General features: G+C 32.6%; 1 protein-coding gene across 1 annotated transcript; it reads left to right on the forward strand.

The window, feature by feature from the left end:
• The first annotated feature begins 10,541 nt into the window (after positions 1 to 10,541).
• Positions 10,542 to 14,189, forward strand: LOC127723921 (ankyrin repeat domain-containing protein 17-like). The gene is made up of 3 exons (XM_052230638.1): positions 10,542 to 10,671; positions 11,797 to 12,356; positions 12,555 to 14,189. The coding sequence occupies exons 1-3, from the start codon at positions 10,542 to 10,544 to the stop codon at positions 14,187 to 14,189; spliced, it is 2,325 nt and encodes a 774-aa protein (XP_052086598.1).
• Positions 14,190 to 19,506: the final 5,317 nt, after the last annotated feature.

Below are 19,506 nucleotides of genomic sequence, written 5' to 3' on the forward strand. Positions count from 1 at the left end.
TCTTAGACACAGCTGTTCTTAAATGCTGACACATATCAGCATAAACTAGTTTGGACATTGACAAAAAAAAAAACAAGTAACTTTATTGAGATGCTTTAAAATCTTAAAACTTTAACTGAACAGACAGTAAACATGTTCCCCACAAATACACAGTAAGTGTAAACAAAACAAATGTTGTATACAAACATTCTTTTGTAAGGGATACTATTGCAGTAGAAATGTGTAGTGTAAATTAATAATATACGTGACTTTTGTATTATGAAGTTTGTTTTGTGACAGGTACGAAATGATATAAGAAATCCATGGGCTCATTGTGATTTCACTGAGTGGGATGCTGTTAAATTTTCCTCTTCTTTTCAACTGATGACGAAACTAGTGAAGGACCTCAAACTGAGTCCGAATAAAGAAAAGATTATCACAGACGAAATTAAAAAATGGGAAATAAATGGTAATGTTCAAACATGTATTTTTGAAAGATACTGGATTTTATTTGGTTTGCTAAAAAGGTAGTGTCTTGTTATGTATACATATAGATATATATGATTTGTAATGATTAACTCAGATATAATCAATTCCAAATCAAAGATAGAATAGAGAGCTGTTTAATATAATGAATATTTGTGAGATATGACGAGAGCAAAAGAAAACATTACAGTTTGGTGTTGAAAACAGTATTAATGATATTGTAATAATTGACTTAAAACAAAGTTTCAGTGAATAAAAAATCTCTCAGACCGATTCCTAATGTATTTTGTTTTTCTCAGATGTGTGAGTACATTGTGCTGCTTACATTGTGCGATTCTGATTTCCCAAGCTCATGGTAGATTTTTTCAGATTAAAATGATATTCTGCTGTGGCTCCACTGTCCTTTGGGGAATACGAGGGTTTATCGCTTGCAAGGTTTTATAACCCCGTCATATTCTATATCTGCATGTCCCATGTCAGAAGCCTGTAATTTAGTGGGTTTTAAGCATTTGCATTTATTGGCATTTTGTGCACGCAAATTGTAATATCTGATTTCAAAAAAGAGTGCACAATTGTATTATTTTGTACTTTTAAGATCGAGGAAAAGTATGTTTTTGCTTGATTTCTTTTGTCCACCTCCAGGCTTTTTCATATGAACTCTGGGCTTCTTTGAACAATGTTTTGTTGGTTCTGGGTATCACTGATATGGCTTCTTAGCTCAAACAGTAGGATTCAAGACTACGCTGAAAAGGACTAAACTACAACAGACAAATCACTGGCTCTAGATGATTTGGGTCCAAGTGGACTGATGGATCGAATGTTATTACAATAAATAAAAACAATTAATTCGATCAGATCAAATCAGTTTCATCAAATAACTATAAAAATAAATGACGAAAAAGGTGTACTGATTAAACATGAATATACGGATTGCAACACATATGTATGGTAAAAATGCGTTGTTACATCAGTGGCAATATTTTTTTTATATTTTTTGGGGAAATTAATATCCGTCTTAGTTGATGTTTAGGTCAACGTTTTTTGAGTGGAACAACTCTTGGTCCCGAATTAGTTAATGAATTTCACCAACAAACACAAGTTCTTGCTGAATATGCAACATTAGTAGCAACAGAAACAGATGATAACTTTATGAGAATCAAGAGTGAACTAGAGAAATTCAAAATCATCTTTAATACAATAGATAAAGACATGAAAAAAGGATTTTCTGAAATAGACAAAGTAAGTAAAACTTGAGTAAATGAATTGAAAATAAATTTATCATAGATACCCGGTTGAAAATCAGTACTCCAACCGTGCGCATCCTTTTCAAATGACTCATCAGTGACGTTCATATTTATTATTCAGTACAAAGTTGAAGAGCATTGAGATTACCAATATTAGAAACATATATTGGTTTGATCATCTTGGTTATTTGTGTTATTTTAAGTGAGATTCAAAAGTGACTTCCTATAAATCATACAGTAACAAAATCGGTCAACTGGCATTTATCTCTGAAGAACAAAAAGATTCATTGAACTAGTATGTTGACATGCGTCAAGGCTGACCCTAAATCCACAATGTTTTGATTAAATGTATCAATGCAAATGATTTTATTTCCTTATGTCCTTCCGTTGACGTTGCTGATATGGATTGCATCAACCTATTCCTCATTTAAAGGTTCCCATCATACTGCATTAAAAAGACGTAAAAGAGCTACATTACAAATTAAAGTGACCAGTTTGTATAGTAGAAAAAACTATTTATGCATCCTTTGTAAAGTGCATATCATCAACGCTATCAGAGAGCGATCTTGAGTTGGAAGACTTTTTTACATTGGGTCTATTGCAATGTGTTTGCCAATGACTACGCTGGTGCTTAAAGTAGTATTAAATAAGTTCATTACATTTACATCAGTACCGGCTTGACTTGACAAACTGCCTACTCCTTAAATGTAACAATTGCAACCATACAGCATTGCAGTACCTAGTTCCCTTATCCAGAAATATTTCTTTGTCTTTTCGGAAAGGAGTACATAGTATGGCTATTGGTGTGATAATGCATTTGCTCGATGATGCGCACTTTCATAGATCAAGAAAATTCATGGTGCGGTTGATTAAAATCGTGTTTAAGAGTATTGGACCTTTATTATCAGACCGGCGGATTCATCATTTTATGCAAAGTTCGTCGTCGAGTTTCACCAAAATGAAGAAGTCCACACAAAGTACATTCATTTCCGTAAACGACATTGTTCGTCGAACAGTCCAGACGCCAGAAAGATTTAGTATAATATGATTTTATCCTGTTCAGTAATTAGTAAAATGAGGAGTCGTGATTAACATATTACTGTTGACTCATTTGTATTTGTTCGAAACCAATCATTGTTTATTTCATGGTTACCCGGGAACCACGAATGCCAGTTGCTAACGAAATACAAATTGCTTATATGAATATATGCAGACTTTGACAAAACAACGAAATCAAATATTCATGTTTCTCCAATCAACAAAAATTGGTACCCACGAAAATAAAAGAATCCACATTACATGTCTTACACTTGCTCCATTTCCTTTGTTTATGTTTACAAGAAGAAATGATAGAAGTTGATTCACTTGTAGCAGGTGTCGTCAAACACTCAAATATTTTTACAGTAGAGGATTTGATTTTTTAAAAATATCTGAATTTTTATAGAAGTAATTACCTTTTGGCTGAACATAAGTAAAATCAGGGGAATCCCGAAAGACATTCCTCGGAATACACAAATCAAATGATACAGTATTCCGTGTAGCGGAAGAGGACCTTGGGTACCCGGGTGAAGTCCTAGCCGGTTTGTTCTATGTATTCTTTGTATTTATAGTGCATACATCTACCAGAGTAATGATGCCCGCGTGGAATATTCCACCCGCAGTAAAGTTTCTTCTAGGACAAAATTTGACAAGACATAGTTGTAGTAGAAAGTAAAATAACATAATAAACGAAGTCCGAGGAAAATTCAAAACGGAAAGTCAATGATCAAATGATAAAATCAAAAGCTCAAAAACATCATACAAATCAAACACTTTATACAATTGGATAACACCTGTAATATTGCTGACTTAGTACAGGCATTTTCTTATGTAGAAAATGGTGTTTTAAAACTGGTTTAATAGCAAACTAAACCTCTCACTTGTATGACAGTCGCATAAAATTCAATTATATTGACAATGATTTGTCAACAAAACAAACAAAAATAAAAGGTAGAAATGTCACAAATAGGGGTACTTGACACTTATTAAAAAACATAGGCAACATATGTAAACTACTACAAGTCACTGTACGGCTTTCAACAATGATTAAAATATTAAACTTTGTCATCAACTAATTTTACTGATTAATATAAAACTGTATCTTTTTGATTTCGAAGGATTTGTACATAGTATACATGTACATGGTATATACTTATTAACAAAAGGGATACACATATAAAATAAAACACTACATTGGTTATTTCCTTAATTAACCGATGCAAACGACTTACAAAACAGTTGAGAAAGACTGAAATAAAACAATGGGGACAAATTATCTTATTTTATTTTGCAGAAGTTGTCAGATCAAGATAAAACTCTGAAAAAACACGGTACACAAATCAGTAAGTAGTACAATTTATATGAATAATTTGAATTTCTTATCAGACACAGTTGGGTGTGCAAAATTAATGTTTTCCATGTAATATTTATATGTAAAATCGATTTTAGTATATGGTGCATGACATCTATGATGAGTTTGCATACACATTTAGTCAAAATACATTTGCATTTTATTATATAGTTGTCTCAATGTAAACAAACATTATCGAAGACCTGTTTTCATATAGATAGTTAAAGAAAAGACCTACGCCGTGAGCGCATGATACGCCATTCGCTTTTTTTAAATAAAGAAGTTCCATAACTTTCCAATGTTATATCACAAATTTATACACAAAAAAGGGAGAGTATATAAATTATATAAACCAGTTAACAAAGTGTCATGAAACCTGCCCAAAATATTTTCGATTGATCGTCAGACAACACGAAATTTACCCCGTCCCTTTTTTAATGAATAAAACACCATTATAAAATTATATAAATATACATCTATAAATTCATATAAATTAAGAGGGAGCTCACGTTTATATATATTAAAACAATTCCATAGAATTTCATGCAAATCAGGTTAAAGAGTTTTGAAGTTTTGTCTGACATGTTGACGACGGACGCTAAACCGGGTTGACATCGGTCTATCATAATACACAAACTGTCGTATAAAAAACTTAAATAATCAATATAAAAAGAATACTTAAATAAACTCATCATAGATTCCAATATTGCAATTTGATATTTACACCAGACGCGCGTTTCGTCTACAAAAGACTCATCAGTGACGCTCGAATAAAATAATGTTAAAAAAGCCAAATAAAGTACGAAGTTGAAGAGCATTGAGAACCAAAAATTCCTAAAAGATTTGCCAAATACAGCTAAGTAAATTTATTCCTGAGGTAGAAAAGCCTTAGTATTTCAAAAATTCAAAGTCTTGTTAACAGTTAATTTATAATTATGAACATATCAATGACAACTAAAGTCAACACAGAAGTGTTGACTACTTGGCTGGTGATACCCTCGGGGAATTAAAACTCCACCAGCAGTGGCATCGACCCAGTGGTTGTAAATAAACTCATCATAGATACCAGGATTGAAATTTGATATTTACGCCAGACGCGCGTTTCGTCTACAAAAGACTCATCAGTGACGCTCGAATAAAAAAATGTTAAAAAAGCAAAATAAAGTACGAAGTTGAAGCGCATTGAGGACCAAAAATTCCAAAAAGTTTTGCCAAATATAGCTAAAGTAATCTATTACTGAGGTAGAAAAGTCTAGGTATTTCAAAAATTCAAAGTTTTGTTAACAGTTAATTTATAATTATGAACATATCAATGATAACTAAAGTCGACACAGAAGTGTTGACTACTGGGCTGGTGATACCCTCGGGGAATTAAAACTCCACCAGCACTGGCAACGACCAGTGGTTGTGTATAAACTCATCATAGATACCAGGATTGAAATTTTATATTTACGCCAGACGCGCGTTTCGTCTTCAAAAGACTCATCAGTGACGTTCGAATCGATAAATTTAAAAAAAAGCCAAATAAAGTACGAAGTTGAAGAGCATTGAGGACAAAATATAACAATGTAAAACTATGCATTATTTTTTTACAATATGTAAAACGGTCTTATAAAACATGTAAAACGTATGCAATTACCACAAGGTAATGCGTCTTTAATACTTGTGTTACAATTAAGTATTGTTTGATCACTGGTTATCATTCTAAGGACCACATTTGCGGCAATTGTATGAGTTAGCTGTTTTGTCAATGTTTTCGCATGGTCGTTTTCAGAATGGATTTGTCACCTCGTATATAAATTTTAAGTGATGTGGTATGATTGTCAATGAGACATCTATCAACCAATGTTAAGACGAAGTGGATGTTAGCAATTATTCGCTACCATACGGCATTCAACAATGATACAAATCCATACTATATAGTGTGCTTTAAAAGCCCCGACATGAACTATAAGAAATAAGTTTAATGAGAAAAAGAAAGGCTTAATTTACAGCAAAACAAATATGACAACGTGAACCAACGACAATCACTCAACTACATGCTCCTGATTTATGTCAGACACATACATACTATAGACTTTTTTTGGTCAGTTGTTATCTGATTATCAATGATGTAGGAATATGTAAACCTGTTTTCGATAAATACTGTTCGGTGAAGACCAAGCATTGCATAACGTAAAAATACGTTAACGCCGCGTGAACAGATTTCATTAGTTAATTTTAATCATCATGTTTATTAGTAAACGCGTGTTTACCTTAAGCCCGAGTAAACGCGCGTTTTCTCTGTGTCCGTTTAGTCGGTAGTAAACAGGTGTCTACATCAGATTTTATAAGTATATTTTAAAGTGCACTTAGAGGTAAACCGGCGTTTACAGCAGATTTCACAAGTGTACTTTACGTGCACTTGAAACATGTTAAAGAGTACTTGGGAATTTATAAAACCCTTACCGTAACCCAAAGAGTTTATCTTCAGAATCAGAAACTAGTTTAAGCTACATCTTTACCCCTATACTGGCAAGAATGGTAAAAATATGACATTTTATATGTTTATTCCATGCTTCAGTATATCAGCTTTGCTAGAATAAAAAATATTCAATGTTAAAAGTAAATAATTTTACTACATCAAATTCCCTATCCTGTCAAATTGCGTCGGCACAGAAAACTTTTGTGTATTTGATTTGGAGTTTTTATTAATGAGTTCAAAGAATGCTATTGTCAACAACGTCTCTTTTTTCGCAATTTTCAAATTTTAGATATAAAGGAAATCCATTGTAACCTCCATTAAAATCGCTAGTTTGTTGCTTACAAAAAAGCTATTATGGCAAGATGTCCATAGTTGTATAGTTGTAATTTCACGTTCAAAAAGATATTGTACATCCCCAGATGATCGAGTTGTTTGACCGTTATTGGGTTACTGTTTCACTTATAACAAAGGACAGTTTCCAAATGTGTAAGTCAACTTGGTCCATCTTGTCAGTCAGTTCTGGAAAGGAGTTTATTGCCCTCACCTATCTATGCATTTGAAAAACTATAGTTGTAAAAAATAAATTCCAAACAGAAAATATGAACTTAAAGTAAATCATATACATGTACTGGAATCGGGTGTCCAGTTTTCATTGATATTATTGTCTAATAAAAAAATTATTTTCACTTATTTTGTTTTTTTTTTTAAATTGTTCAGAAATTGTCCGCAGCAAATTAAGTGAACTTAATCATGAGTTTTATCTAGTCAATAATAATTTTGATGAAAATAGATTAAGGTGAACTACAAGGGCTCTTCTAAGTTCTTAATTTGCAATATGTGCACAGGAATAACAGATAGATAAAAACTTTTGAAAAAAATAGTTATCAGGATGATTCAAACAAGATCTGCAAATAGTCAACACGATGAAAATTATTAACTTACTCCTTATAGAAGGTTTCGCACTTTTAAACTTTTACAGAAACATAACAATTTGTCACAATTTTTACACGTTTTACTTTTATTTCCTTTACAATTTTGAATATGATTTTTATGATATGGATAACAAGAAAAAAGATGCATGCAAATGATCAGGAAGATATGTTTTGGTGATTATTTTTTCTAATTTACTCACAATATTTTGCTCTTTATCAACTTTGTTTTTGAAAAATACCTGGTGATCGATACACGGTCATGAGAGTAACTTATTTTACATTTATTTCATTGTTGACGAATAGCTAACGTGCATTATGTAGCTGTTTTAAAACCTCAGTTGTTGTTTTGAATTTTTGACTTTTCCAATCATAACTTGACCGTAGGTCTGGTCTGGGGCAGACCTGTCCTCCGGACTGGTCAAAAGAAGACTTGTCCACAGGTCTGGTCTGGAGCAGACCTGTCAATAGGTCTACAGCAGTCCTAAAAAAGCAGACCGTAGGTCTGGCCTACCAACGACAAAGATAACTTGTTTGTCTGCTTAAAATTTCCCAAGTTAACCTGAAAAGCAGTGTCAACAAGTCTGCTCAAAGTTAACTTTGTACAGGTTAGGACCGCACCCATCTGTATATCATGTTTTTTTTGAATTCATCAATCTTCAGTTTTATTATTTCAATTGTAAATCATGTTCATGCTATATGGATCAATGTTAGTGTCGGTTATCTTTATAAAATTTTGAATCTCCTTTCTTTTTTGATAGAGTTGTATTATTTTTCATTATTTATCATTTTATTTTTTTCAGAGAAGTTAGAAAACATTAACAAGTGCGCTTGTTATGGTGAGTTTTTGAAGTAACTGTGATTATCGATAAAAGTTAAAATCTATTTTATCAAAACCAAACAAACACCAGGGATTTTCACGAATCCCAAAATAAAAAAAAAAACTAGACCGGATTTGTCAACAGGTTTAATGCCTCCTGTTATTCATGCATCATACGCCATGCATATCGATATTAAGTCGTAATGTCATAATAATGAATTGGACGCAGGTTGTGAATTGTGTTTGTGTCTAGAGCTCGTCGCTAATAACGAATCCCGTACAATGTAATCATGCATATGATTCTTCCTCGAAATATTGTTAAAGCAGTGTTTATTTCACGGACACAACTCTATTAACGAACCCCGTACAACGCAATCACGCACAACAATGGGAAAGATATAATCACACATTTGTCTTCAACTCTATACTTGTTTGGCTTTCTAACTATATTGATATGAGCGTCAATGATGAGTTTTATGTAGACAAAACGCGCGTCTTGCGTATTAATTATAAGCCTGGCAATTTTGACAACTATTTTCAGATTTTGCTTTGAAGTTGTCCGTCTGTTTTAACATCGGCGAATTTAACTTAGTAAACATATACATACCCTTAAATAAAGAGTTGGCATGTTTGCTTTAATTTTTTTGGAGCAAATGACAATCTTAAAATACGAAGAAGTAAATCTATCAACAAGTTAGAACATATAAGCGTAGGTTGTTAAACACATTAATTTTATAGTATTAATAAGCCTTCAATTAGATGATGCAAATACAATAATTTGTTTTCCAGTGATTAACATACTAAGTATGAGAATCTAAATATTAAGTAGCACAGATATTATGTAAACAGAAATGTCCAATATCCTAGTATTATCTAAATATATATATAAAATAAACGAGTATATAACCACCAATTGCAAATCAAAAACTTATGGTTTGGAAGAATTATTTCGGTTCTAACGAGTTGACCGAATGATGGCTTATTTGTACAATTTGTTTTGCTGATAAATCTTTTGATAGAAAGTTGTCTATCTATTTATCTGTTATAGTTTTAAAAATGTGGTGTCGTATTATATTTCATGTTTTTTAGTTACTCAAAAGAAATTTTAAACATTGGTTCTACGGTGTTTCCATGTCATTAAGCTTTTGTTCAATACCTCGATTATCCAGATATTACCCATATATCTAACCTATTGACACAGTAAAAGAAATGCGTGGTGTCAATTTTGCCTTAATATGTAGTACTTTCTTGTATTTCTTTCCTGACCAGGCCCAATAAGTGATGCTATGCCTTAAAGGTAAAGAAAATCAATCACGAGTCGATTAGTAGTTTGTATCATGCAAACGTAATTTAATTTATTTTCTTGCTTATCATTTTTGCCTTTCAAGATTCTACCTATCTATTAAAATTTTCACAATAATAGCTAAAGAGAACAAAATCGCCTTTAAAGTGCGCTACCTTCATTACTGAGTAGACTAATCATTTTGGTTGTATTGACTTATTAGTAGATCTTGCTTTGCGATTTACGGTTTCCATCTATCTTTAATGTTTTCAAGATGATAGGCAATATGCAAAAATGTGAAACATCTTCAATAAAAAGCTGACTTGTCATTAAGGTCATGTTTGACCTAGGTAAATCTTTTCCTGATCACTATTTTATCAATTTAAAAAAAATATATATCAAGTACAGTTTTAAAGATAATAGGCAAAACATGCAAAAATGATAAAATCTTTATTAAAGGGCAATGACTTCTATAACATGTATAAGGTGTTCATTTACGATTTCTCTCATTTCACTATTTCTAGATCTTGTATCATTTCTTTTATTTTAAAGTTTTATTTTGTCTATTTAGTTTTCGTGATGATAGGCAAAAGAGAAGAAAAATATTCAAAAAAATTCGTTCCTTAGGAAATCACGTTACAATTTGGCAAGTGCTTAACCCTATCAGCTTCTCATTGTTCTTATTTTATGTTGTTCATGTGTTTCTCGGGCAGTACGTCGACGGATAATTGGGGTTTGTTTCTCAGTTTGTTGTTTTCTTTATAGATATGTTCAGACTCTTCTTTGTCGGTCCGTCATTTCTATTTTTAAATGCAACGTTTGCATGTTATTACAATAGTGTTGTATGTTTTTATTGGACTCCCTCCATTGTTTTTCAAGTAAAATTTACCTTTGATGTTTTCAGATTCCCACGAAGTCGATATTGAGTTATGGAAAGAGAAAGACGTTATGTTCGTTGAAACGCCTGTTGTAAAAGTAATTTCACAGACCCTAGAATCAGATAAGAGTGTTTTACTAGTCGGGGAACCTGGTATTGGTAAGAGTATGTTGATGCATCACATAGCTTTAACGCATCAAAGTAAGAATGGATATAGTATAATTCCATGTTCTGGAATTCAGGATATACGTTATCATTTTAGAAAGGACACGAGGCAGATGTTTTTTCTTGATGATATCTTTGGACGATTTACTGTTAGTTTAAGTTGTATTGAATATTCCATGAAGAACGAAGATTCTTTAAAAATGATGTTTGAAAATGGGAAGAATAAAATAGTAGCAACCTGCAGATTAGATATTTACAATGATAAAACATTTCATGGTTCATGTTCTCTTATTACATCAAATATCTTTAATTTGTCCATAGCATATTCCAAAGAGGACAAATTAACGGTAGCTACAAATTATTTAAACGAAACGAATATTCAGTTCTTGAAAGACCAAGATAAATCGTTTACACCTCTGATGTGTTATCTTTATTCTAAGAATGAAAATTTCAATTTGTTTGATTTTTTACACAGTCCTTATGAAACATACCGAAAAGAATGGGAAATGTTACAATCAATTGATCCGTACAAATATTGTGCATTATTTTTATGTGTTATTTTCAATGGCAATATTGAAGAGTCTTTATTTGATATTGATTATGAGAATAGAAACATCGATAAAAAAGCCTTGTAAAACATTTTTGACAAATGCGGAGTGAATCATGGTACATCTAGCACAAAAATTAAAAACGTCTTGGACGACATTGTTGGAACTTACTTGCAGAAATCTAGGAACGAGTATAGGGTTATACATGACCAAATGTTTGATGTTATGTGTTGTTATTTCGGTAATAATGATACACTGGTCGGATGTATATTGCGTCACGCAGATATCAAAGTTTTAAATGAACGTACGCAACTAAAATCGATTGATGAACAATATTGCAAATTTACTATAATTGTACCAAGGAAGTACGAACATATTTACTTTGAAAGAATTAATGATGAATTACAAATTGGAAATTGGATTCAATGTTTTAGCAATGCACAGATGAAGCATACAAAATACAGGGCTTCTTTTCTCAAAGTTTTAATGACATTAAATTACGACAATATAATTGATCTTCACATTAAACAAGAAATCATATTAACATCATGCTTCGAAGGATATTGTAATATAGTTAGATACTTTATTTCCAAAGAAGTGTATTTAAACAAAGGTTATTCTCAAATTACACCACTGCTAGCAGCGTGCTTGGGAGGAAATGAGATGATAGTACAATTGCTTTTAGACAAAGAAGATGGTGTTGACCAGATTGATTGTATTGAAAAGACAGGTCTGACAGCTGCTAGCAAAAACGCTAATAAGAATATAATAAGCCGGGCTACTGATATGGGAGAGACACCTCTGATAGCTGCTTGTAAGAGTGGAAATGAGAAAATAGTACAGCTACTTATAGACAAAGGATGTGATGTTTACCGGGTTGGTCCTTTCGGAGAGACACCTCTGACAGCTGCTTGTAACAGAGGTAATGAGAAGATAGTACAGATACTTATAGAACAAGTATGCAGTGTTAACCAGGTTGCTAATTTTGGAAATACACCGCTGACAGCTGCATGTAACAGTAGAAATGAGAAGATAGTACAGTTACTTCTTGACAAAGGGTGTGATGTAAACATGGTTGATCGTATGAAAAAGACACCTCTAACAGTTGCTTGTAGAAAAGGAATTGAGAAGATAGTACAGTGTCTTATAGACAAAGGAGGTGATGTTAACCAGGTTGATGGTGTCGGAGAGACACCTCTAACAGTTGCTTGAAGAATAGGTAATGAGAAGATAGTACAATTACTTATAGACAAAAACGGTAATGTAAACCAGTTTGATGATATTGCACAGACACCCCTGACTGCTGCTTGTGGTGGAGGTAATGAGAAGATAGTATACTTACTAATAGATAAAGGTTGCAATGTTAATCAGTTTACTACTTCTGGACAGACACCTCTGACAGCTGCTTGTAACAGTGAAAATGAGAAAATAGTACAGTTACTTTTGGACCAAAAAGGGTATGTTAACCAGGTTGATGGTAAAAGACAGACACCTCTTATAGCTGCTTGTAGAAAAGGAAATCAGAATATAGTACGTCTACTTATGACCAAACATTGTGATGTGAACCAGATTGATAATATAAGAGAGACACCTCTGACAGCTGCTTGCAAAAGTGGAAATGAGGAGATAGTATCACTACTTATAGACAAAGGATGCGATGTTAATCAGGATGCTCTTTCCGGAGAGACACCACTAACAGCTGCTTGTACTAACAGTGATAACATGAAAACGGTACAGTTACTTTTGGACAAAGAATGTGATGTTAACCAGATTGATGGTAAAAAACAGACACCTCTTATAGTTGCGTGTAGTACAGGAAATGAGAAGATTGTAAGATTAATTCTAGACAAAAACGGTAATGCAAACCAGGTTGACGGTATTGAACAGACACCTCTGACAGCTGCTTGCGGGGGAGGACACGAGGAGATAGTACGCTTACTTATAAATAAAGGATGCGATGTTAATCAGTTTGCTACTTTTGGAAAGACACCTATGACAGCTGCTTGTTACAGTGGAAATGAGAAAACAGTACAGTTACTTATGGATAAAGGATGTAATGTTAATCAGGTTGATGGTATAGGTGGTACACCTCTGACAGCTGCGTGTTTGAGCAGAAATGAAATGATAGTACAGTTGCTTATAGACAACGATGGTGATGTTTACCAGATTGATGACAATAAAACGACTCCGCTTATAGCTGCTTGTAGTAGTGGAAATGAGATGATAATAAGGTTAATCATAGACCAGATATCTGATATTAACCAGGTGAATGGTAGGAGTGAAACACCCTTGACAGTTGCTTGTGACAAGGGAAATGAGAAGATAGTACAGTTACTTATAGACAAACGATTAGATGTTAACCAGGCTGCTCCATTGGGAGACACACCCCTGACAGCTGCTTGTAACAGTGGAAAAGAAAAGATAGTACAGTTACTTATAAACAAAGGAGCTGATATTAACCTGGAAGATGATATGGGAGAGACACCTCTGATAGCTGCTTCCAAGAAGGGAAATGAGAATATGGTAGATTTACTTATAGACAAAGGATGTGATATTAACCAGGTTAATGGTATAGGAGAGACACCTCTGACAGCTGCATGCAAAAGAGAACATGATAATATGGTAGATTTACTTATAGACAAAGGATGTGAAATTAACCTGATTAAGGGTATGAGGGAGACACCTCTGACTGCTGCATGCATGAGCGGACATACGAACATGGTACATTTAATTATAGACAAAGGCTGTGAAATTAACCAAGTTAATGGTAAGGGAGAGACACCTCTGACAGCAGCATGCAAGAGGGGACAGGAAAATATGGTACATTTACTTATAGACAAAGGCTGTGAAATTAATCTGGTTAATGGTAATGGAGAGACACCTCTGACAGCTGCTAGAATGATGGGAAATGAAAATGTAGCACAGTTACTTATAGACAAAGGCTGTGATAATAACAAGTTTGCTGGAAAGCTGTCGAGGGAAGGAGGAAAATGCATTATATTATAAAATACCCATTTTCAACACATGTTATGTATTTTTATAAGAATTATATTTGTTTTTGATAATCTGACAATGAGAGACTACTGATGTCGTTTAAATGACACATTACGGTTATTGTTCTTTGATAACCGTTTTCGTGAATATTAACATAAAACAGATTTCGATATTTTCTTTACGAAATTTAGATTAGAAATGGGGAAAGTGTCAAAGAGACAACGATCCGATCAAAGAGCATAAAACAGCCTATGAACACCAATGGGTCCTCAACATAGCGATAAAATCCCGCACCCGGAGGCGAACTTTAACAGGCTCTTGAACAAAAGTGTGTACTAGTTCAGTGAAAGCAGGCGTCACACTAAATGACTAAACTCCGAAAAATATAAATGAATTCAAATTAAAAAATAACACATAAAACTAACAAAGGCCAGAGGCTCCTGACTTAGGACAAGATTAGAAATGCGGCAGGATTGAATATGTTTGTATGTCTATGTTTTATGTCTTTATTAATTTGTATGTGATTTTAGCAGCATACTTTTATCCCTTTTATTAATCTTGAAATATCTAAAGGTATAAACCGTTTAAATGAAATATACTCAAAATACAACTTAGTACATGATTAATCAAATTTTACCACGGATGTCGGTTGTCCTTTTGAAAGAAAAAAATATCCAGTATAACTTCCAGATTATGTAGAGTGTGTTAATTGTTGGAATTATCTCTTCTTTTTTTTTTTTGTTATGCCTTTTTTCGTACAAGATCTGTTATCGGATCGTGAATGCAATTAAGTGTTATTCTACTTCAAAATTTATGAAAGAATCTGCTGTAGTTTCAAAAGGTAGACCAAAAATTATGTATGTCAACTTGATTTAACTTCCTTAATAAAACGATGCAGTAAATAAATGAAAAAATACAAACCTTTTTTTAAAAACGCAAAAGGCAACACACACTGCTATGAACTCATTAAAACAATCACGTTTTGTAACTATAGTAGTCACATTCAAATATATCATGATATATTTAAAACTTAATCTGTATATGTCAGATATTCCAGTAAAATATATTTATGTTATTATTTGAAAAGATTCATATTCTTTTTTAAAAGTATAATTTGGTTGATTTTGTTATCAAAAATGATCTTGAAAGATCATTCAACTCATTATTTTGATCGTGAAAGACAAGTCGTGGTCAGTCTTGATGATCAGAAAACAGCATTTGTTTACCAATTGATATTGATTGAAGAGTTAACTCTTGTAATTATATTTTAATTTTCAGGATTATTATCGTGTTGGTATATATGTCATTATGAGAGGAGGCCCTTACGGAGCCCCTTGAGTACCAAGAAAATAGAAATATTTTCGGGCTTTTAAGCTGGTGCTCACTAGTTCCAAAAGTCGTTCACACGACATCTATAAACTGGTGCATATAACTATCAAACTGGTGCACACGAGTTTGAAATTTAAGTGCACCAATTTGAAATGTGTGCGCTCCAGTTTAAAAGTCATGCGAACAAGTTTGAAATTCAGGCACAGAAGTTTAAAAGTCACACACACAAGTTTGAAAGTCATGCGAACAGGTGGAGGGGGGGGGGGGGGGGGGGGGGGGGTCTCACCATTGCCCTGTGTCCTTCGACCTGAAATTTTGAAAATGTTTAGCTGAAAAGTGACAATTTAAGACCTCCGTAGATATCAAAGATGACGTTATTCTGGAAATTTCTTTTGATACAAACTTTTGATTTACAGAGTATATGATTTCGTCGAATTTTATTGACAATGATAGACCAATCATTTAAGCGGTATTCTGTAGATTTTTCACAAAAAAAGATGATTATCCAACTGGCAATTTGTGCCCTCCGTAAACATAGAAGACATAAAGTCTACCCAAATTTCATTGAGTCACGTTTGTATCTACATATTTACAAACTGTCTGCATAATATTAGGAAGATTGAGAGATCAAGGGGGTCTCACTATTGCCCTTAGTCCTTAATTCTGAAATTTTGACAATTTTTAGCTGAAAAGTGACAATTTAAGCCCTCCGTAGAGATCGAAGATGGCGTTATTTTTGGGAAATCCTTTTGATTCAACCTTTATACATACAGAGTCTATGATTTCGTCGAATTTTATGAACATTGAAAGACCAGGGGGTCTCACTGTCATGCAACCGGTCTTTTATTAGTAGGTTTTCATTATATATATTTTTTTTTCTTTTTGGGGCTTTCCATGCATATTTGTATTCATATTTCTAAATATTTCTAGAGATATCGGTTTTTGTTTTTGTATTTTAAATTGTATATGAAATAACATATTTGATGTATCTTTGTTCGTTTTTCTGATAAAAATCTATGTTACATAAAGATAAAAATGCAAATGACATAAGGGTTTATATTCCTACGTATCTTTTCACGACTCTTAATTATGAAATTCATGCTTTTAATTTCAATGTTTTATGATTTTTAGCCAAATTTACAAACGAACCGGCCGCTAACTTCACATACATGAAAATCCTTAGTATTTTGAAAAATTCATACTATTGTAAACAAGAAATGTATAAGAATGACCACTTAATTGATTTTTATGTCAACACCGAGGTGCTGACTACTGGGCTGGTGTTACCCTCCGGCCGCGCGGATAACAAAGAAGGATTTGCACAAGCGATAAACGCATTTTTAGAGGAGCAACACAGTTTTCAATCAAATGAGACAATAACAAAAAAATACACATTTGATGGAAAAAGAAATTTTCCGTTAAGAAAACATACACTATAGCTTTGATTTACTATAGTATCCTTGAATACCAAATTTGGAAAGATACTTTAACTTTCAAAATAAGGCCCTTTCCATGGAAACATTGTTTCTCAGATTGTGTGCATGTTTAAGCATATATGAAGTTGTCAAATTATTTGTTATATACATGTGTAGTAACATATTAAAAAATCAAGACAAACGAGGTATCTGTATTACTAGCATTGGCCTCTCGTTAATGTGCATGTATTGTGCGATCTTTAAATTGCATGTTAAAACTTCAAATGAAAAATGTATTTTATGAACAAAAAAAGTATGTTTAGGTCTTACGAATTTGTTAGAAATACATTTCTTTGTGCATCTTTTCAATTTTCTTGCATTATATTTCAAACCCAGTTCCATGGAAATAATATACAATTACAGTCTTGTGATGCGGAAAATATGTGGTTTTATTGACCTTTGAAAAACTGATATTCACTGAGGACAACGGCCGAAGTGAATATCAATAGGTTTTTTAAAAGTCAATTAAATCCACATATTTATCGAAACAAAAGATAGTAATTGGGTTTTTTTTTCATGTCCCTCGAAAGAAAAATATGTATAGCATAACAGTTATGTACCCCAACCAACAAAACGTCAAACATTGTGCCGTTATTAGATCTTGTCAAACACGTAAAATCACGCGACGTTTTGAGAAGTAATCATACTTTTTCTGCAGGTGAATATGCTTATTTATTCAAAATCCCATGCATTTACAAATAACATACTTAAGTTCTATCAATACGGGATATAATGCCATAATAACTTCAAAATTCAATTCCTTTACCCATAAATCTACTGTTAAATAGTAAAGAACAACCAATTTAGAATTTTGAAAATAGATATAACGTCTTTTATGTTAAAATAATGTCTGGATCATACATATGCATACAACATAATAATATGTTTGATTTAGATTTTTTCTGTCGTTTTGGAATTAGTATTTTGCAAGCAGAAGACAGTTGTTTTCCATTCGTTTGATGTGTTTGAGCTTTTGATTTTGCCATTTGATAAGGGACTTTCTGTTTTGAATTTTCCTCGGATTTTTTTGTTATCTTACTTATTATGCATACAACATTATAGCATGTTTGATTTTAGATTTTTTTTCTCTCGTTTTTGAATAAGTACTTCGCAAGAAGATGATACATTAGTGTGTTGTTTAAATGTGTATTTAGATATTGATAAAAGTAAATTGACTAGTTATTAAGATATATCTGATTGTTAATTTACTCGTTTGAAGTGCAATTTCAACAGATGCTTAGTTTGATAAAATATCTATTAACGTTTTAAAAATGCTTTTAAATCGACTAAATAACAAAGATGTTTAAATCCATTAAATACTTTCGCAAAAATGTGCTTATTGGTCGGCTGATTTCGTCATGTTATATTTAGTTAAGTGCATTAGTAGGGCAAATTTCATATATATATATATATATATATATATATATATATATATATATATATATATATAAACAAGTCTAAATTGAAAACAACGTTCAAACCTATGATTGCGTTGGATAAAAACCGCAATTTTAATACGTGTGCATGCAAAACAAATTTCTTGTTAGAGGGGTCTAAATACAGCACAAACAACATTTTCCAAAAGACCAAAAAAGTGAAAAAGTATATTTTAACAAAACGCATTTGACTAACAGGTCGAACAACAAATGTTCTTAAATCCTGCTGACTGCCATCGGCGATTGCCAAATAAACGGATCACAAGGTGTAATAAATGGATCTTAACTTTAAATTTAATACCAAACAGAAAACAATAAACTTGCGGCGAAGATGGTATACCGCAAACAAAGGTGCAAATATTTTTTGTACACCATATCCGAATTTCGACAATTAATGTCTCTTCAGTGATGTTAGGAATCAAAACGGTTATTGGAAGGCCACATAATTTACCTCAATTTGGGATAGACTCTTGAATTTTGAGGAGTCAAAATAGGATGAACGGATCATATAAATCCGAAGGCAAATATAATACAAGCCCAAACGAAAAAATATAAACAAGTCTAAATTGAAAACAACGTTCAAACCTATGATTGCGTTGGATAAAAACCGCAATTTTAATACGTGTGCATGCAAAACAAATTTCTTGTTAGAGGGGTCTAAATACAGCACAAACAACATTTTCCAAAAGACCAAAAAAGTGAAAAAGTATATTTTAACAAAACGCATTTGAATAACAGGTCGAACAACAAATGTTCTTAAATCCTGCTAACTGCCATTGGCGATTGCCAAATAAACGGATCACAAGGTGTAATAAATGGATCTTAACTTTAAATTTAATACCAAACAGAAAACAATAAACTTGCGGCGAAGATGGTATACCGCAAACAAAGGTGCAAATATTTTTTGTACACCATATCCGGATTTCGACAATTATATATATATATAGAAAACGTCAAAGCGGTCTCATGTTGGAATCTATTGACATCTGTTTTTATAGTTCTCATATAGAAGCAGTATTATTGTAAACAAAATCATAAGGGGTTCCGTGTAATTAATTATTCTTTAGGATATTGTTTCACTAAAACTCA

The sequence above is a fragment of the Mytilus californianus genome, unplaced genomic scaffold (assembly GCF_021869535.1).
Source record: "Mytilus californianus isolate M0D057914Y unplaced genomic scaffold, xbMytCali1.0.p SCAF_13, whole genome shotgun sequence".
Lineage (NCBI taxonomy): Eukaryota > Metazoa > Mollusca > Bivalvia > Mytilida > Mytilidae > Mytilus > Mytilus californianus.

Bases quoted from the DNA above. Each gene is read 5' to 3' on its own strand.
- LOC127723921 (XM_052230638.1), top strand. From the start codon at position 10,542: ATGTTCGTTGAAACGCCTGTTGTAAAAGTAATTTCACAGACCCTAGAA. The intron at 10,672-11,796 runs GTAAGAATGGAT...ATTTAAACAAAG, and splicing joins CATAGCTTTAACGCATCAAA to GTTATTCTCAAATTACACCA. The intron at 12,357-12,554 runs GTTGATGGTGTC...AATGTTAATCAG, and splicing joins AAGGAGGTGATGTTAACCAG to TTTACTACTTCTGGACAGAC.